Consider the following 21,170-nt stretch of genomic DNA (forward strand, 5'->3'; position numbering starts at 1 on the left):
ATTGGGAGACCCAGACAGTGGGTGTATAGCTACTGCCTCTGGAGGCCGCACAAAGAACTACACTTAAAAGTGTAAGGCCCCTCCCCTTCTGGCTATACACCCTCCCGTAGGAGTACGGATTCCTCAGTTTTAGCTTTGTGCGCAGGAGGTCAGACACGCACGCATAGCTCCATTGTTTTTAGTCAGCAGCAGCTGCTGACTATGTCGGATGGAAGAAAAGAGGGCCCATACAGGGCTCCCAGCATGCTCCCTTCTCACCCCACTGTATGTCGGAGGTGTTTGTAAGGTTGAGGTACCCATTGCGGGTACGGCGGCAGGAGCCCACATGCTGATTCCTTCCCCATCCCTTTTTACAGGGCTCTGGGTGAAGTGGGATTTACTGGTCTCCAGGCACTGAGACCGTGCTCCATCTACAGCCCCTGGAGAAGATGCTGGATGGAGCGGAGTACATCAGGGACATGGCCCTGCTTCCTCAAGGTACTCTGTGTCCCCGTGCATTTGGCGCTCACACCGCAGCATGCTGGGTGTTGTAGTGCGCCGGGGGACATCAGCGCTGCGGCGCTTGTGCCATGGCCTCATTCAGCTTCGCTGAAGCAGGCACACTTCTGGGAATCGGTCGCGCCGGCCGCTGGGACTGCGGCGCGGCTGGCACTTGTGGTGCGCCGGGGACTTCAGCGCGGCCCGCGCTTTTACGGCGGCCGCGCTGATAACTCGAGTCCCCGGCTTTTGCGGCCTGCTTCCGTTCGTTCCCGCCCCCAGACCTGCCAGTCAGGAGAGGGGCGGGACGCTGGTCAGTGCATCAGCGCTGAGGGCTGGAGTCGTTTTTACATACTCCAGCCCTCACAATAGGCACAGAGGGGACACTGTTTCCCGCACTTTTGTTTGGGAACTCCCACGGACCGCCCCTCTCCACAGACGCCGGCAGCCATTCCTGCTGACACGCTGAGCTGCAGAGGGGAGCCGGGGAGACCCAGACAAGGAATTCTTCGCCTCTTACCCGCTATTCAGCGGGCGGTAAGCAGCCCTCAGGGCTCACCCCCTCTTGTGCCAGTAGTATTCTTAGTATTTTGTTTCTACAAATACTTTGTATTGCATAGCGCTGGTCGCCCTTTGGCTATAGACTCTCTCACATTGCAGAGAGCCAGCAGCATGTCGTCCGTAAAACGCAAGGGTGCCAAGGCACAGACATTATATGCTTCCTGCACCGCATGTGGGACTTTTCTACCGGCAGGCTCCACGGACCCCCATTGTGTGCAGTGCTCGGCCCCTGCGGCGCTTGCACAGCCGGGGCCTCTGCTGGACGTGACCCAGGGTGTACCACCTGTGAATGCTGTCCAAGTGACAGGAACTGAGTTTGCAGCTTTTGCTGACAGAATGTCTCTCACTATGTCACAAATTCTTGACACATTGCGAGCTAGGCCTGTACTTCAGGCCACGGACACTGTGCAATCATTGCCCCCTGGTCCCCCTCAGCTGAATTACCTCCAAGCTCCGGGACGGGCATATACACCTCAGGGTGAAGACTCTGACTCGGACGATGGCCCAGGGCAGCCTAAGCGGGCTCGCTATGACGGGCCTTCACATTCATCTCAATGGTCAGGATCCCAGCGAGATGAATCTATGGGTGATGAGGCGGACGTAACTGACCAGGATTCTGATCCTGGGACCGCTCTCAATCTAGATACACCAGATGGTGACGCCATAGTTAATGATCTTATATTTAACATCAATAAGATGTTAAATATTTCCCCACCAGCTCCTCTTGTAGAGGAGTCAGCTTCGCAGCACGAGAGAATCCATTTCAGATACCCTAAGCGTACATTAAGCACTTTTCTGGACCACGCTGACTTTAGAGACGCAATCCAGAAACCCCACGCTTATCCTGAAAGGCGTTTTTCTAAACGGCTTAAAGATACACGCTATCCTTTTCCCCCTGAGGTGGTCAAGGGTTGGACCCAGTGTCCAAAAGTGGATCCTCCAATTTCCAGGCTTGCAGCTAGATCCTTGGTTGCAGTTGAAGATGGAGCGGCACTTAAAGATGCCACTGACAGGCAGATGGAGCTCTGGCTGAAATCCATCTATGAAGCGATTGGAGCGTCATTAGCGCCTTCTTTTGCGGCCGTATGGGCACTCCAAGCTATCTCAGCCGGGCTTGCGCAAGTCGACTCTGTCACACGTGCATTTGCCCCGCAGGTAGCACCATTGACCTCGCAAATGGCGGCATTCGCGTCGTACGCGATTAATGCTGTTCTTGACGCTACAAGCCGCACGGCAGTGGCGTCAGCCAACTCCGTTGTTTTGCGTAGGGCCCTGTGGTTGAGACATTGGAAAGCAGATTCTCATTCCAAGAAGTGCTTAACCAATTTGCCTTTTTCTCGTGACCGATTGTTTGGAGAGCGTTTGGATGAAATCATCAAACACTCCAAGGGTAAGGACTCATCCTTACCGCAACACAGACAAAACAAACCCCAACAGAGGAAGGGTCAGTCTGGTTATCGGTCCTTTCGAGGACCGGGCAGGTCCCAATTCGCCTCGTCGAAAAAGACTCAAAAAGACCAGAGACGCTCAGATTCTTGGAGGTCTCAGTCACGCCCAAAAAGGACAGCCGGAGGAACCGTTGCCAAGACGGCGTCCTCCTGACTTGCGGTCTCCGATTCCCACACCCGCGGTCGGTGGGAGGCTTTCCCACTTTGGCGACATTTGGCTGTCACGCGTCAAAGACCGTTGGGTGAGGGATATTCTGTCTCACGGGTACAGGATAGAGTTCAGTTCTCGTCCGCCAACTCGTTTCTTCAGAACTTCTCCACCACCAGACCGAGCCGATGCTCTGTTGCAGGCGGTGGCCGCTCTAAAGGCGGAAGGAGTGGTGACCTCCGTCCCTCTTCAGGAACAAGGTCACGGTTTTTACTCCAATCTGTTTGTGGTCCCAAAAAAGGACGGATCGTATCGACCCGTCCTGGATCTAAAGTTGCTCAACAGACACGTAAAAGTCAGGAGGTTCCGGATGGAATCCCTACGCTCCGTCATAGCCTCAATGTCTCAAGGAGATTTTCTAGCATCAATAGATATCAAAGATGCGTATCTCCACGTGCCGATTGCACCAGAGCATCAGCGTTTCCTACGCTTCGTCATACACGACGAACACCTGCAGTTCGTGGCGTTACCTTTCGGTCTGGCAACAGCCCCCCGGGTCTTCACCAAAGTCATGGCAGCAGTAGTAGCTGTTCTGCACTCGCAGGGTCACTCGGTCATCCCGTATCTAGACGACCTGCTTATAAAGGCACCCTCTCAAGAGGCATGCCAACACAGTCTGAAGGTGGCACTAGACACTCTCCAGAGTTTCGGGTGGATTATCAACTTTCCAAAGTCTCATCTAACCCCGACCCAATCTCTGACTTATCTTGGCATGGAGTTTCATACTCTCTCAGCGATAGTGAAGCTTCCACTGGACAAGCAGTGCTCGCTACGGACTGGAGTGCAATCTCTCCTTCAGAGCCAGTCGCACTCGCTGAGGCGCCTCATGCATTTCCTAGGAAAGATGGTAGCAGCAATGGAGGCAGTCCCGTTCGCGCAGTTTCATCTGCGCCCTCTACAATGGGACATTCTACGCCAATGGGATGGGAAATCGACGTCCCTCGACAGGACTGTCTCCCTCTCTCAGACTGCCAAGGACTCTCTGCGTTGGTGGCTTCTCCCCACCTCATTGTCACAGGGAAAGTCGTTCCTTCCCCCGTCCTGGGCAGTGGTCACGACGGATGCGAGCCTATCAGGGTGGGGAGCGGTGTTTCTCCACCACAGGGCTCAGGGGACGTGGACTCAGGAAGAGTCCACCCTGCAGATCAATGTTCTGGAAATCAGAGCAATCTATCTTGCCCTGCGAGCCTTCCAACAGTGGCTGGAAGGCAAGCAGATCCGAATTCAGTCGGACAACTCCACAGCGGTGGCATACATCAACCACCAAGGGGGAACACGCAGTCGGCAAGCCTTCCAGGAAGTCCGGCGGATTCTGACGTGGGTGGAAGACACGGCATCCACCATATCCGCAGTCCACATCCCAGGCGTAGAAAACTGGGAAGCAGACTTTCTCAGTCGCCAGGGCATGGACGCAGGGGAATGGTCCCTTCACCCGGACGTGTTTCAGGAGATCTGTCGCCGCTGGGGGATGCCGGACGTCGATCTGATGGCGTCACGGCACAACAACAAAGTCCCGGTTTTCATGGCACGGTCTCACGATCACCGAGCTCTGGCGGCAGACGCCTTAGTTCAAGATTGGTCGCAGTTCCGGCTACCGTATGTGTTCCCACCTCTGGCATTGTTGCCCAGAGTGCTCCGCAAAATCAGGTCCGACTGCCGCCGCGCCATTCTCGTCGCTCCAGACTGGCCAAGGAGGTCGTGGTACCCGGATCTGTGGCACCTCACGGTAGGCCAACCGTGGACACTACCAGACCGTCCAGATTTGCTGTCTCAAGGGCCGTTTTTCCATCTGAATTCTGCGGCCCTGAACCTGACTGTGTGGCCATTGAGTCCTGGATCCTAGCGGCCTCAGGTTTATCTCATGAAGTTGTTGCCACAATGAGACAGGCTAGGAAACCATCCTCCGCCAAGATCTACCACAGGACGTGGAAGATATTCTTAGCGTGGTGCTTGGCTCAAGGGTTTTCTCCCTGGCCATTTGCATTGCCAATTTTTCTTTCCTTCCTGCAGTCTGGGTTGGAAAAAGGTTTGTCGCTTAGCTCTCTTAAGGGTCAAGTCTCCGCGCTATCCGTATTCTTTCAGAAGCGCTTGGCACGGCTTTCTAAAGTACGCACGTTTCTCCAAGGAGTTTGTCATATCGTTCCTCCTTACAGACGGCCATTGGAACCCTGGGATCTGAACAAGGTTCTCATTGCTCTCCAGAAGCCGCCTTTCGAGCCTTTGAAAGAGGTTCCCCTTTCTCGGCTTTCACAAAAGGTAGTTTTTCTTGTGGCGGTCACGTCTCTTCGAAGAGTGTCCGAGCTAGCGGCGTTATCTTGCAAATCTCCCTTCCTGGTGTTTCACCAAGACAAGGTAGTACTGCGTCCAATTCCAGAGTTTTCTCCCAAGGTGGTTTCTTCCTTTCATCTCAATCAGGATATCACTTTGCCATCTTTGTGTCCGCATCCAGTTCACCAATTTGAAAAGGGTTTACATCTGTTGGACCTGGTGAGAGCACTCAGGATTTACATTTCTCGCACGGCGTCTCTACGCCGTTCTGATGCGCTCTTTGTCCTAGTCGCTGGGCAGCATAAGGGATCGCAAGCTTCCAAATCCACCCTGGCGCGGTGGATCAAGGAACCAATTCTTCACACATACCGTTCTGCTGGGCTTCCGATTCCATCTGGACTGAAGGCCCATTCTACCAGAGCCGTGGGTGCGTCCTGGGCATTGCGGCATCAGGCTACGGCTCAGCAAGTGTGCCAGGCGGCTACCTGGTCGAGTCTGCACACGTTTACCAAACACTATCAAGTGCATACCTACGCTTCGGCAGATGCCAGCCTAGGTAGACAGGTCCTTCAGGCGGCGGTGGCCCACCTGTAGGAAGAGGCTGTCTAACAGCCCGTTCATGTGGTATCTTTTTACCCACCCAGGGACTGCTTTTGGACGTCCCACTGTCTGGGTCTCCCAATTAGGAGCGAAAAAGAAGAAGGGAATTTTGTTTACTTACCGTAAATTCCTTTTCTTCTAGCTCCAATTGGGAGACCCAGCACCCGCCCTATTTGTTCTTAGGGTTTCGTTTTTCGGGTGCACATGTTGTTCATGTTGTTTCTTAAGTTCTCCGATCTTGTTATCGGATTGAATTTGTTTTTGAAACTGTTATTGGCTTTCCTCCTTCTTGCTTTGGTACTAAAACTGAGGAATCCGTACTCCTACGGGAGGGTGTATAGCCAGAAGGGGAGGGGCCTTACACTTTTAAGTGTAGTTCTTTGTGCGGCCTCCAGAGGCAGTAGCTATACACCCACTGTCTGGGTCTCCCAATTGGAGCTAGAAGAAAAGGAATTTACGGTAAGTAAACAAAATTCCCTTCTTTCATGCACAAAAGGCTTTTTTCTTTCAATTATTTTTCACAAATTTATCTAAATCTGTTTTAGTGATCTCTTCTCCTTTGCTGAGATAATCCATCCACCTCACAGGTGTGGCATATCAAGATGCTGATTAGACAGCATGATTATTGCACAGGTGTGCCTTAGGGGTACTTTGCACGTTGCAACATCGCTACTGCGATGTCGTCGGGGTCAAATCGAAAGTGACGCACATCCGGCGCCAGTAACGACGTTGCAACGTGTAAAGCCTAGATGCACCGATAAACGATCGCAAAAGCGTCGTAAATCGGTGATCTGTGTAGTGCCGGTCATTTTCATAATTTCGCTGCAGCGACAGGTACGATGTTCCTCGTTCCTGCGGCAGCACACATCGCTGTGTATGAAGCTGCAGGAGCGAGGAACATCTCCTTACCTGCCTCCACCAGCTATGTGGAAGGAAGGAGGTGGGCGGGATGTTTATGTCCCGCTCATCTCCGCCCCTCTGCTTCTATTGGCCGCCTGCCGTGTGACATCGCTGTGACTCTGCACGACCCGCCCCCTTAGGAAGGAGGCGGGTCGCCGGCCAGAGCGACGTCGCAGGGCAGGTAAGTGCGTGTGAAGCTGCCGTAGCGATAATGTTCGCTACGGCAGCTATCACAAGAGATCGCATGTGCGACTGGGGCGGGTTCTATCGCGCACGACATCGCTATCATCGGCTAGCGATGTCGCAGCGTGCAAAGTACCCCTTAGGCTGGCCACAATAAAAAGCCAATTTTTGAGCAAGTGTGCAATTGGCGTGCTGGATTTATGAATGTCTACTAGAGCTGTTGTCTGTGAGTGGAATATCCATTTCTCTACCACAAAACGTCTCTAAATGCGTTGCAGAGAATTTAACAGTATATTCAACTGCTCACAACCGGAGACCGCGTGTAAGCACAGTAGTCCCGGACCTCCACATCCAAAATCTTCCCCTCCATATATCGTCTGAGACCGGCCACCCGGACAGCTGTTGCAACAATCGTTTTACATAACCAAAGAATTTCTGCACAGACTGTCGGAAAGTCCTCATCGAGGTCTCCACCTGACTACAGCTTGTCGTAACTGACTTGAGTAGACAAATGCTCAAATTTGATAATGTCTGACCCATTGGAGAGCTGTTCTCTTCACTGATGAATCCCAGCTTTCCCTGTACAGGGCAGGTGGCAGACTGCGTGTATGATTTGTAACCAAGCAGAGGTGAGTTTTTATATGCAGCTACCAAAGAATGTGTGCACGGTTGTATGCATTTAACAAAAATCTGAAAAAGACCAAAAAAGACCTATTGTGTAATACAAAATAGTCATTTTTATTATAGTCAGAAAAAAAGTCTCAGACAGATTGCCTTACAAAAAGGGCACACATAGTTACATAGTAGAAAAGGTCGGTGGGATGAAAGAGGTAGTGGAATGAATGGACCTGCATTCAATGGTGGAGAGATAAATAGCTAGGACAAAGGGTATAAAGGTGTGGAGGTAAAATAAACCACAGTGCATAAAGAGCAAACAAACACCTCTAAGCATAATGATGCATGAAAGTACGATTGCAAGAAACACTGCAATAGTTAAATAGGTGAAGAATGTGCCCGAAGTATACATGCACTGTGGAAATTCACGAGACCTTACCCATAGCAATGCTCCAAAACAAATATGTCCACCAAGAATAGCAGGACACCTCACACCGACGCATCAGTTTTACCATATAGTGAACAGGGTGAATAAAATATCCCCAAAACAATAGTGCAATTGCACTTTTTTTTTACAATTGTTCCGCATTTGGAATTGTTTTTGCTGTTTTCCAGTACACTAGATGGTAAAACTCATGGTTTCATTTAAAAGTACAGCTCGTTCAGCAAAAAACAAGCCTTCACATGACCAGATTAACTGAAAAATAAAAAAGTTACGTCTCTTGGAAGAAGAATGGCAAAAAAAAAATGGAAAATACAAAATCGGCCGGTCGTGAAGGGGTTAAAAACCCAGCCGCTGTTCATCAGTAAATTTGGATTTGATTTTCCTCAGCGTTTGGTCCGTGTGTCAGACTTTTATCATTAGTGATGAGTGAACATGCTCGCCAGTCTTTGGCACTCCATCAGGAATCGGAATGCTCGGGTACTCGCGGAGCTCAGCCGAGTATCACGGGTGCTCGGATATTTCGTTGGTGAAACAACGACTACAAAGCACAGGCTTGCTTCACTGCATGATGTGTGCAGGAACCCCAGTGAGAACCCCTCGCAGTCGCTGAATGGCTCTCACTGGGCGTAAAACAACGTTCTCAAAGTGCGACACAAAGAAACAAACCCATTCTTCCTTCCCCCGGAAATGCTCTGTTTATGACAGACTGTGTGGGTGGAGAGACAAAATGCCTTATCAATGACTTTCCATATTGCCCGTTACTCGCGTCAAGCCCGTCCGAGCATCTGACCAGCTTGCATCAAGGAACGAGCACCTGAGCATTTTAGCGCTCACCCATCACTATTTATTATCAAATTGTCTCTGGAGGAATGAGATGAACTCTGGTGCCACCTATTGGAAGTAGCAATCCTAAAAGTGGCCCTTTAACAAGCCTTTCATTTGACCTAGGATTGAATTTGCAAACACGGTGTTTTGGGGTGATTGCCCCTCGTCAGTGCAAAGTTTGAGATCTGATCTGGCTCTACTGGGGTTTAAGGGGAAAACGTTTTTCTCCTTGCAGAGACTGACAAACCAATCTGGCTGTCAGTGTTGAGGAGTCTTATAGCTGCAATGCTCCTCTGGGTAATATTCCAATTGTCTCTTCAGGGAGGAAAAAGATTAACTCTAGTGCCACCTATTGGAAGCAGCAATCCTAAAAGTCAAAAGTGGCCCTTTAATTTATTATCATTGATTTTTCCCTAATGGGGAAAAAAAACTGCAAAGCTTCTATCCACTATACTGTTATTCAAGGACAGCAGATGGATGCCAATAGTGTGCTCTTTGTGATTTTTCACGGGCCCATAGACTTGTATGGGTCATTTTGATCTGTGACTCCAATAACAAACCTATTGTCTCTAATTATTTTGTGGGGACACAATCCTCAAAAAAGCAGGGTCATGTGAATAGCACCCTAGATGTTATTGTGTACCTGCTCTAGCCGTGAAAAAAATGAACACATAAATGTGGTCTAAAGCTGATCTGCCATGAGACTTTACTGCCCCATGTAAGAGCAGCATGCTAGGTCCACACACTTATGTTCCAAAAGAGTTGAAAGCTTTGCTATTAGAGAATGGTCCGAACATGGAGTTCAATGTGTTCATGAGGAGAGCATCAACCAGACCGTCCCCACCGTTCTTCTTGAGATTGATGGTCTGTTGTTGGAGTTGGTGCAAATCGATTCACAAGACCTGGTCCATCGGCCAGTCAGTAATCTATGGCTGTCGAAAGGGAACCTTAAAAACCACCGTCTACCTCCCAGCATCTACGGCTCTTCTCTTGATTAGCCGACCTGGTGTATTGTCGTTGTTGTGGCATGTCTAACATGTGACGTTGCGCCACTGACCACTCAAAAGAAGAGTCGCAGATGACGGGAGGTCTATGGTGATTCTCATGGCTCCAGTGTGATGGTCACAGATGACTGACGTGGCTGATGGACTGGTTCTGCACATCTATTTATGCCATCTATAGCTGATACGTCTCTCGTTCTAGTTCCTCTGAGGATTTGTTCTCACAGGGCACGTTGATCTGGTGACACAAGCCAATATTTTTTTTTTTATTTTTTTTTTTATATATAACACTGGGGAACGCAATTTTTTAGGAGTTAGGTTAGACAACTGTTCTTAATTAATTTTTGGATGCTGAATCCAGAAATGATCTCAGTTTTTCTCTATCACGTCAAGTTTTTGAACTATAGGATTTTTGTCTTCTCAAAAATATGTAAACTACTGTACATAAAAAATGTTTTTTTTTTTTTTTTTAAATAGTACAAATATGAACAAAAAATGAAATATATAAGAAATAGGCATGACAAATATGTTTTTTAACACTATCGTGTTTTTTACAAAGGATATATATATATATATATAAGTATTTAAGGTAAAAATGTACATTTATAGCTTTTTATGGAGTGTTTAACTTGAGGACAATCACGTTTGATGCTCCAGCAATAGTCAGCCATCATATGTACATCCCATCTACCCTGGTAACGGTCTTCCATAACCTTCAAATCTTGGTGAAATCGTTCACCTTGCTCATCGCTAACAGCACCAAGATTTTCCGGAAAGTTGGCAAGATGGCAATGCAGAAAATGAGAAAATGTAGTTTAATACTCATGTTGCAACCAAGCGCTTTGTAGCTCTCCAATAGTTTCTGAAGAATTTCTTTGTAATTACTTGCACGTGTATTGCCAAGAAAGTTCTTGACGACGTCTTTGATAACCAAGCATTCTTCTCAAGATCTGACATAGTCCCGGTGAAATGTTCATCTTTGATGAGCTGTCGAATTTGTGGACCATCAAACACACCAGCCTTGATTTTCAATGGTCAGTCCAGGAAGTGCCAACATGATGTACTTAAAACAGTCGCCGTCAGTTGGCAATGCTTTTACAAATTGCTTCATGAGACCTAGTTTAATGTGCAGAGGTGGGAATAGTATATTCTTCCTGTCAACAAGTGGCTGATGTAGAATGTTAGGATCTCCAGGTTTAAGACCAGATCTTGGAGGCCAGTTCGACTCAACCCAATGCTTTTCTCGAGCTCTGCTATCCCACATACAGAGAAAGCAGGGATACTTTGTGCACCCACGTTGCTGACCAAGAAGGAAGCAAACCATTTTAAGGTCAACACAGATGATCCAATTGTGTGTGTCATATTTCAATAACTCAATAACTCTCTTTACATCTCCATGTTCTTCACGAAGAGAGACAGAATGCCCAATAGTGACTGCACCAAATAAATTGCCATTGTGTAGAAGGACACACTTAAGACTCCGCTTTGAGCTATCAATAAACAGTCGCCATTCGTTTGGATTGTACATTGAAAGCCCTAATTCTTGTAGTAAACCAGGAATATTATGGCAAAACACAAAACCGCTGTCACACCGAAAGTACTGCAAAAATGTACTTTCTCTAGTACGAAAGTATGATACCTTCGCTCCTTGTTCAAGTAACTGTTCTCATTCAGCCTTGATGCTAGTAATTCTGAAGCATTTTTTGATAAGCCCAATTCACGTGCTAAATCATTTAACTCTGATCAAATCCCTTACGAACTGAATCCTTGTGAATTTCAAATTCTGCATCATTGCTGTCACTGTGTTCGTCAACATCACTCAGAACTTCTAGAGATGGTCGCTGTTCACTGGCACTGGAATTTCAGCTGAATGAGGCATTGGTCTGATAGCTGACGGTAGATTTGGATATTCTATTTTACTTTTATTTTTCCTGTTAAATCCTGATGTTTTCACTAAACAGAAGTAACAGTCTGTGGAATGACTTTTTTGCTCTCTCCACACCATGGGGATACCAAATGCCAACTTTTCACGTGTTCCTTTGGTCCACATCCGTAAACTCTCGACACACTGCTTGCACACTATGTGAGGGGCCCATGGCTTATCTTGATCACCGAGTTTTACTTTAAAATATGCAAAATATGCTTGTTTGACAAATGCACTGATGTTTGCCCTTTGAACTGGAATGGTGAAAACACTACAATTATAGCAGAAGGAGTCAGGGTTGTTTAGGCATTTACGACGAGAGGAAGAAGGAGCAGACATGATCTGAAACAAAGGAAATATGTACATAAGTAAATAAAACACTGAGATGGAAAGTTACAAGCTTTGAAAACTAACAAAGAAAAAAATCATAAACGATATATAAATTACAACTAAGCGCCCAATGTAAAGAGAAAAGCTATCACAAATCCTATTTATTCCTACTATGATACATTTTTTGTGTAAAGATATTGATAATTATGACGTATTGGGAGCTGCACACACTTCTCACCACACTGTCTCAGTTGTGACTACTCTTACAAGTTGCCACGTAGCTCTATATGAGTCGAATTGTACTCAGATAACAAGTCTTATTACAGAAATTAGTGCAATTGTGCTTCTATGGCAGGTAAGTTGAAGAGGGAAAAACTTGACGTGATAGAAAAAAACTGACTACATTTTTGGAATCGGCATGCCAATTTTAGTATAAATCAGCTCAAAAACCTAACTCAACAAACTTTTTTTTCAAATTGTTCCCAAGTGTAATTCATACATTTTTCTTAAGCCACTATATACAAAATAACCTAAACTAATTTTGTAGAGCACCATGAAAACAAGACCCAAAATACTTTTTGCCACACTTTTTGCTGTTTTTTTTTTTTGTTTTTTTTTTAGTACATTATATGGTATATTATATAGTCCCCAAAACACAAGCAGAATTTTAGCAAATTGTGCATATTGATAATAGATACATAGTGCTACAAAGGTTCACTTCCCTTATTGTCGGCGCATATTTGGGGATTTCAGCATGCGTTGTTCCCATATTTTATATCTTTGGTCGGTTCAGTCACATTAGTCCACAAGGGCTTTGTGTATAGGGTAGAGCTCTGGTTTGTTTATTATAACATTGACCTTGTTTTTTTGTAGGGCACTCGATTGGAGAGAATTTCTCCTCCCTTGTGCCCACTGTGGATTTCATGTTTCAGTGCACTACACTATACCGTATATAGAGCTACACCAAGGCACAGTAGGGTGAGTCGACGAGAAACGGGGGCGCCAGGCTAAGTTAGGGTGTCATACCCTTCGTTGCAAGGTAAGAGCGAGTCCTAGGGTATCAATAGGGCTGTTATTATCCACGGTCCCAATCAAGGGTCTGTGTTTGTATATATAACTGCTTTCTGCTTCTACTGCTACCCGCTGCCTACTAGATCCGTGGCCCTGTTGGTAGTCCCAGTGTATAACTACCCTTGATTAATTTTTTTGCTATGGTGTTTTTTTCACTTGGCTGGTTTTAATTTAATAATCAATAAAATCTGGGATTTTTGAATTTTCCTGTTAACCCTAATTACACAATCCCGCAGACATTGTGCTTGTTACATTTTTAGTACATTATATGGTAAAATTAATTATAAGTAAAAATAAAAAAAATTCTAATACAAGAATGTTGATGAAAATATAAAGTTATGACTTTTGGAAGAAGTGTTTTTTTTTTTTTTTTTTGTGCAAAAAGGAAGATTTACTGTGGTTAAAGGGTTAGAACCCACATCCAAAGCAGCCTTTGCACCCTACGACTTAGACTAGGTTCACACTTCCGTTAAATTGTATCAGTCACAATCCGTTGCTCTGGTAAACAACGTTATGCGTTTGGCGGATTCCGTTGTTCCCATCGACTTGTATAAACTGAGGATTGTGACTGATGATGCTGCGTTGCACCCTCCGCCTGACTGATCAGTCGTGGAACGACTGACCGTGGGGCGAAAGGAATGCAGCCTGTAATGTTTTTTGAGCAGCGCAATCCGTAGGATTTCGCTGCGCATGCTCTCTTTGGTTCCCTGCACACGTAACCAGGATACACATCGGGTTACTAAGCAATGCGCTTTGATTAGTTACCTGATATTTACACTGGTTACGTGTGCAGGGAGCCAGCGCTAAGCGGTGTACGCTGGTAACCAAGGTAAATATCGGGTAACCAAGCAAAAAGTGCTTTTGCTTTTAGTTACCCGATATTTACCCTGGATACGTGTGCAGGGAGGCCGACACTTCCCCGCTCGGCTCTGCCCCCTCCTGCACTCTGCATTTGTACACACACACTTACCTGTCCCCAGCCCTGCAGTCCCCGCGGCACTGATGTCCTCAGCGCCAAGGCACCGCTCGGCTCCCTCCCCCGCACACAACGGAGTCCGACAATGAATTCGGTTCTTTGTCATCCGTTGTACAACGCATCAGTCACATGCGTCAAGCAACGCATGTGACTGATGCAAAACAACGGAAATGTGAACCTAGCCTTATTCGTGGGGGTTTCCTAGTAAACATTGGTGTAATGCTCCATGTTTGGGGGTTGGTAATCCCCAAAACGCTGGATATTTAGTTGATGCAGATGTGACAATTGAGGAAGTGACCAGTCACATGTCTCAGTGTAATTGCTGCTTGTTCGCTGCTGACAGATGAATTCTGCCGCCTCTGACCTTGCAGCGTGCGGTCTGTGATGTCTGTGCGTTAGGGTTTTGTTGTATTCAGATCTGATGGTAATAATGTAAGTGCTCAGGGCAGATCGTCCATTGTACAAGTTGTACAACTCACAGACACATTATAAATCTTTGTTCCCAGGTGAATTGTGAGACCGACTTTGTGGCCCGAAATGTGAAGTTTCAGCAGTTGGTTCAGCAGGCAGCACTGTGTACTCTGAGACATTGCCGGAGCGGAGAGCAGCGCCAGGCTTCTTATTCAAAGGTAACCTTTACCCCACTTGTCCTAGATTCCCAGGAATAGGCTCGTATGAAGCTTTCATTAGTCTGCATTCCGAGGATGGAGCCAGTAACACACGATCATCACATAGGAAGCTCCGGAGCATTGATCTATTCAGCCATATCATGCAGCAAAACCATCCGATAAGAGATCTCTGCGCTTTGATTTTATTAAAGAAATCTATAGAGAGTATATTTAGTTACTTGGCCCGAAATGCCGCTAAACCACAATGAAGGCAAAAACCCCACAATTCTATATTCAGCTTTATCCCTGTAGCAATGGTGAAATGTGAGCCAGAGAGGTTTCCACTTTTCCCCCTTTTTGCTAATGACGGTGATTTTGTGCTTGGCACATTTCTTACATTAAAACATATATAGTTTCTTTTTTTTTTTTATTTGAGCAATATATTTCAGAGTATAGTGGAACCTTGGATTAAGAGTAACTTGGTTTGAGAGCGTTTTGCAAGACAAGCAAAGCTTCTTACAAATTTGTAACTTGGTTTAAAGGGAACCTGTCAGGTCCAATATGTACCCAGAACCATGAGCAGTTCTGGGTGTATATTGCTAATCCCTGCCTAACCGTCCCTGTATACACTAGCATAGATGAAGGGATCTTTAGAAAAAGTGTTTCTAGAGATCTTATATCGTATGCTAATGAGCGCAGGGACTAGTCCCAAGGGCGTTAGTTCCCCATTAGCATGTTAGTACGCCTCAGTGGGTATGCTAACATGCTAATGAATGCGCAGTGTCACAGGATGATCATCACCGCCCGCCGCTGGATTTCGTCTCAGTGCGCATCACCCGGAGTTTGGGTCATACGCACTATGTAGCCGGTTGTACGCGTCCTGGCTTCAAACTGAAGTAGTGCGCATGACCGAACCTCCGGGGTCATGTACACTGAGCTGAAATCCCCCGTCGGACGCAATGGCGGCGGGGAGGGGAGTGAGATCATTCTCTGACGCTGCACATTCATTAGCTTGTTAGCACGCCGACAGGGACATACTAACATGCTAATGGAGCCGACTGGCTGGGGAACTAACGCCCAGGGGACTAGTCCCCTCGCTCATTAGCATATAATAAGAGATCTTTAGAAATACTTTTCCTAAAGATCTCTTTATCTATGCTAGTGTATACAGGGACGATTAGGCAGGGATTAGCAATATGCACCCAGAACTGCTCGTGGTTTAGGGGAGAATAGATTTGGGGTGTGTTTTTTGTGTATTGTACTAGAAGAAAGGTTGTCATATTTATACATCATTTTCTCTCCCGCACACCAACAATTCTATTGTAAGCTAATATGCAGTTTAATTTGCTTTATATGCTTTTACTGTACAGTATTTTGTATTAGTGTACTGTAATAATTTTATGACTACAGTACATTATTTTGTATTACTGTAATAAGTTTCATTAAATGCAGTACACATTTTCTTTGTCGCTCCATTGGGAGACCCAGACAATTGGGTGTATAGCTTCTGCCTCCGGAGGCCACACAAAGTATTACACTTTAAAAAGTGTAACCCCTCCCCTCTGCCTATACACCCTCCCGTGGACCACGGGCTCCTCAGTTTTATGCTTTGTGTGGAAGGAGGCACACATCCACTCATGCATTCTCATAACTTAGTTGTCGGTTGGAAGAAAAGAGGACCCCCACGGGGTCCCCGGCATGCTCCCTTCTCACCCCACTATGTCGGCGGTGTTGTTAAGGTTGAGGTACCCATTGCGGGTACAAAGGCTGGAGCCACATGCCGTCTCCTTCACCATCCCTTAGCGGCTCTGGGAGAAGTGGGATCCTGAGCGGTCATCCATTTGCTGGGACCGTGCTCCATCCGCAGCCCCTGGTGGAACCTGCCGGACCGGAGCCTCTTCAACCCCAGGGACCGGGCCCTGCTACTTAAAGGTACTCTGTGTCCCCATTGGGGACTGTACAGGGAGCGCACCTTCTTCCCGGAAGCCGCGGTAGTTGTAAAACTGAGGAGGCAGGTGGACTTCCGCGCCGACCGGGCCTGCTGGTCGGGCGCGGCCTCAAATTTAGTCCCCGGCTTCACCGCGGCCTAGTCGCGAAAATCCCGCCCCCGGGCCTGCCTGTCAGGGGTAAGGGCGGGATTACCGACATGATGTCGGATGTGACGGCTGGAGCATCCTGCATGTCTTCCTCCCCCATCACTGACCACTGTGGAGACCCCAGACGGTACCCATTGCGGGTACGGAGGCTGGAGCCACAGGCCGTCTCCTTCACCATCCCTTATGCGGCTGGGAGAAGTGGGATCCTGAGCGGTCATCCATTTGCTGGGACCGTGCTCCATCCGCAGCCCCTGGTGGAACCTGCCGTACCGGAGCCTCTTCAACCCCAGGGACCGGGCCCTGCTACTTAAAGGTACTCTGTGTCCCCATTGGGGACTGTACAGGGAGCGCACCTTCTTCCCGGAAGCCGCGGTAGTTGTAAAACTGAGGAGGCAGGTGGACTTCCGCGCCGACCGGGCCTGCTGGTCGGGCGCGGCCTCAAATTTAGTCCCCGGCTTCACCGCGGCCTAGTCGTGAAAATCCCGACCCCGGGCCTGCCTGTCAGGGGTAAGGGCGGGATTGCCGACATGACGTCGGATGTGAGGGCTGGAACATCCTGCATGTCTTCCTCCCCCCTCACTGACCACTGTGGGGACCCAGACTCCCGCTCTTTGCTGGCGCCACTCCTCCCCTGAGAGCTCCGGCGGCCATTTTCTGGCATTCTGCCGGTGGGTGCTTCTCAGGGGAGCTCAGGGTGAACACAGCACCCGGTGCTGGTCCCCCTAGGGTGCCGGATACACATGTATATATTATATATATTTCTGTTCGGACATTTACCTTCAGTGGTCACTCTCCTAGGAGACAACAGCATTTCGTCCCAAGGAGCTAAGCTACTAAGGCACAGGTTTTTTCTCGCGGTCTGTACCTCTTGTGGGGCTATGTTACCTGCGGGATCCACCTACCCTCACTGTGAGCAATGCTCAACTCCTGCCTCGCTTGCTCAGCCGGCACTGGTGGGCCCCTCGGCTCATGTAGACCCCCCTGCTCCCCCTGAGCAGGCTGCAGGGACAGAGTCACCGGTGTTGGCCCTCAGCCATTTTCATATGAACAAATGGTCTTCTAAGCTCCTTGAGGCATTGCAGTCCAGACCGGACCTTTCACAGGCCCTGGCCCTGTTAGCTTGTCTCATCCAGGCCCCGCTTGGTTAGCGCCGCAGCGCGCTCCCAGGTTGAGCCCTAGGGCTCAGGCGGAGGACTCCTGCCCGGACCGCAGTCCAAGACCGGCTAAGCGGTCTCGCTGGGACTCTTCCCCGACTTCCTCACGCTGCTAGGGATCCCAGCTTGAGGACTCTCAGGAAGACGAGGCGGACGGGGGAGCTCAGGGCTCTGGCCCTGACTTCACCCTTAACCTTGATACTCCTGAGGGGGACGCCTTAGTAAATGATCTTATCTCGTCCATCAACCAGGTGCTGGATCGCTCTCCTCCGCCTCCTCCTGTAGAGGAGTCGGCTTCTCAGCAGGAGAAACACCAGTCTCGGTTCCCCAAACGTACACTCAATACGTTTTTTGATCACTCTAACTTCAGGGATGCTGTCCAGAAACCCGAAGTGGTCCCGGACAAGCGCTGGGTTAAACGTCACACTGACACGCGTTACCCCTTTCCATCTGAAGTCGTTAAGGGTTGGGCTCATTCTCCCAAGATGGATCCTCCAGTCTCCAAATTGGCTGCTAGGTCCGTTGTGTCTGTTGCAAATGGCTCATCCCTGAAGGATGCCACTGACAGACAGATAGAGCTCTTGGTGAAGTCCATCTATGAGGCCACGGGCGCGTCTTTCGCCCCGGCCTTTGCAGCCGTGTGGGCTCTCCAAGCAATCTCGGCTTGTCTGAAGGAGTTTAATGCTGTCACATGGAATTTTGCTCCGCATGTTCCGTCTTTGACTCTCGGGCATCAGCCTATTCGTCCTACGCCATGAACGCCGTACTGGACTCCACTAGCCGCACGTCTGTAGCATATGCTAACTCCGTGGCAGTTCGCAGGGCCATGTGGCTGCGCGAATGGGAACCAGACTCGGCTTCAAAAAGGTTCTTAACTGGTTTGCCCTTTTCTGGCGACCGTTTATTTGGCGAACGATTGGATGATATTATTAAGGAATCCAAGGGAAAGGACTCCTCCTTACCCCAGTCCAAACCTAAGAGACCTCAGCAAAGAAAAATGTCCAATCGAGGTTTCGGTCCTTTCGTCCCTCCGCCAAGCCACATTTTTCTTCGCCAACAGGCCGGAGAAAGGCCAGAGGAACTCATATGCGTGGCGGCCCACGTCACGACCCCAAAAGGCCGCAGGGGGCACGGCCTCCAAAACGGCCTCCTCATGACTCTCGGCCTCCCCTAGCCGCATCCTCGGTCGGTGGCAGGCTCTCCCGCTTTGGCGGCGCCTGGTGGCCACAAGTTCAAGACCGATAGGTGAGAGACATTCTGTCTCATGGTTACAGGATAGAGTTCAGTTCTCGTCCTGCGGCTCGTTTCTTCAGAACCTCTGGGCCCCTTCTCAGGTGGCGTGTCAACAAAGCCTTGCCGTCGCTCTGGCGACTCTCCAGGGACAAACGGCTTTCTCTGCAGGTGGGGGTGCAATCACTTCTTCGGAGTCAGTCACACCCCTTAAGGCGCCTCATGCACTTCCTGGGGAAGATGGCTGCAGCTATGGAGGCAGTGCCGTTCGCGAACCAAGGCGGCACTCGCAGTCGTCAAGCCTTCCAGGAAGTCCGGCGGATTCTGCAGTGGGTGGAAACCACAGGCTCCACCATCTCCGCAGTTCACATCCCGGGCGTAGAAAACTGGGAAGCAGATTTTTTCAGTCGTCAGCGCATGGACGCGGGGGAATGGTCTCTGCACCCAGAAGTGCTTCGAGAGATCCATCGCCGCTGGGGAACGCAGGACGTCGATCTCTCAAGGTCCTGGCTTTCATGGCACGGTCTCAGGATCACAGACCTCTGGCAGCGGACGCTTTAGTCCAGGATTGGTCGCAATTTCGACTGCCTTATGTGTTTCCCCCTCTGGCGATGCTGCCCAGGGCACTATACAGGATCAGGTCCGACTGCCGTCGCGCCATTCTCGTTGCTCCAGACTGGCCGAGACGGTCGTGGTATCCGGATCTGTGGCATCTCACGGTGGGTCAACCGTGGGCACTTCCAGACCGCCCAGACTTGCTGTCACAAGGCCCGTTTTTTCCATCTGAATTCTGTGGCCCTCAACTTGACCAGGTGGCCATTGGTCCTTGACTCCTAGAGTCTTCAGGGATATCTCAAGATGTCATTGCCACCATGAGACAAGCCAGGAAGTCAACGTCCGCCAAGATATTTTACAGGTCTTGGCAAGGCTTTCTATCCTGGTGCGCTGATAACGGCTTCCTCCATGGCCGTTTGCCTTACCCACATTCCTTTCATTCCTACAATTTGGAATGGACAAGGGTTTGTCCCTCGGCTCTCTCTCTAGGGACAAGTATCCACGCTCTCCGTGTTTTTTTCTTTCAAAAGCGTCTAGCCAGGCTTCCGCAGGTCCGCACGTTCCTGCAGGGGGTCTGCCACATGGTCCCACCTTACAAACGTCCGTTGGAACCCTGGGATCTTAGCAGAGTCCTGACTGCTCTTCAAAAGCCGCCTTTTAAGCTGCTGCAGGAGGTCTCTCTCTCCCGTCTTTCGTAGAAGGTGGCCTTCCTGGTGGCAGTCACATCACTTCAGAGAGTGTCTGAGCTGGCAGCGCTGTCAGGCAAGGCTCCCTTCCTGGTTTTCCCCCAGGATAAGGTGGTTCTTCGTCCTGTCCCGGAATTTCTCTCTAAGGTGGTATCTCCTTTTCATCTAAATAAGGATATCTCCTTGCCTTCCTGTTGCCCTAATCCAATTCACCAGTGTGAAAAGGTTTTGCACTCTTTGGATCTAGTGAGAGCACTCCGGTTCTACGTGTCTCGCACGGCGCCCCTGCGCCGTTCAGATGCGCTTTTTGTCCTTGTCGCTGGCCAGCGTATGGACTCTCAGGCCTCCAAGTCAACCTTGGCTCGGTGGATCAAGGAACCGATTCTCGAGGCCTACCGTTCTTCTGGGCTTCCGCTCCCTTCAGGGCTGAAAGCCTATTCTACCAGAGCTGTAGGTGCGTCCCGTGCATTGCGGCACCGGGCAACGGTTCAGCAGGTGTGTCAGGCAGCTACGTGGTCTAGTCTGCACACTTTCACGAAGCACTATCAAGTGCATACCTATGCTTCGGCAGACGCCAGTCTAGGTAGGCGAGTCCTTCAGACGGCGGTTGTCCACCTGTAAGAAGGGGCCGTTTTCGGCTCTTTTTTTATTGAGGTATTCTTTTACCCACCCAGGGACTGCTTTTGGACGTCCCAATTGTCTGGGTCTCCCAATGGAGCGACAAAGAAGAAGGGAATTTTGTTTACTTACCGTAAATTCCTTTTCTTCTAGCTCCTATTGGGAGACCCAGCACCCGCCCCTGTGCCCTTTGGGCTGGCTGTTCTTTTGGGTTATGGTCTTCAGTTCTCCGAACATCCTTCGGATTGAATTTACCCTAGACCAATTTATAAGTTTCCTCCTTCCTGCTTTTGCACCAAAACTGAGGAGCCCGTGGTCCACGGGAGGGTATATAGGCAGAGGGGAGGGGTTACACTTTTTAAAGTGTAATACTTTGTGTGGCCTCCGGAGG

At 49.0% G+C, this 21,170-nt stretch overlaps 1 protein-coding gene across 1 annotated transcript in view; it reads left to right on the forward strand.

The window, feature by feature from the left end:
- TSFM (Ts translation elongation factor, mitochondrial) overlaps positions 1-21,170 on the forward strand; it is a 37,465-nt gene that overhangs the window by 8,061 nt on the left and 8,234 nt on the right. The window contains exon 4 of the mRNA XM_075334485.1: positions 14,339-14,461. Coding sequence (XP_075190600.1) covers positions 14,339-14,461 — 123 coding nt within the window. The remainder of the gene's footprint in view (positions 1-14,338; positions 14,462-21,170) is intronic.

Source organism: Anomaloglossus baeobatrachus, chromosome 2, assembly GCF_048569485.1.
Source record: "Anomaloglossus baeobatrachus isolate aAnoBae1 chromosome 2, aAnoBae1.hap1, whole genome shotgun sequence".
In the NCBI taxonomy this organism is placed as follows: Eukaryota; Metazoa; Chordata; class Amphibia; order Anura; family Aromobatidae; genus Anomaloglossus; species Anomaloglossus baeobatrachus.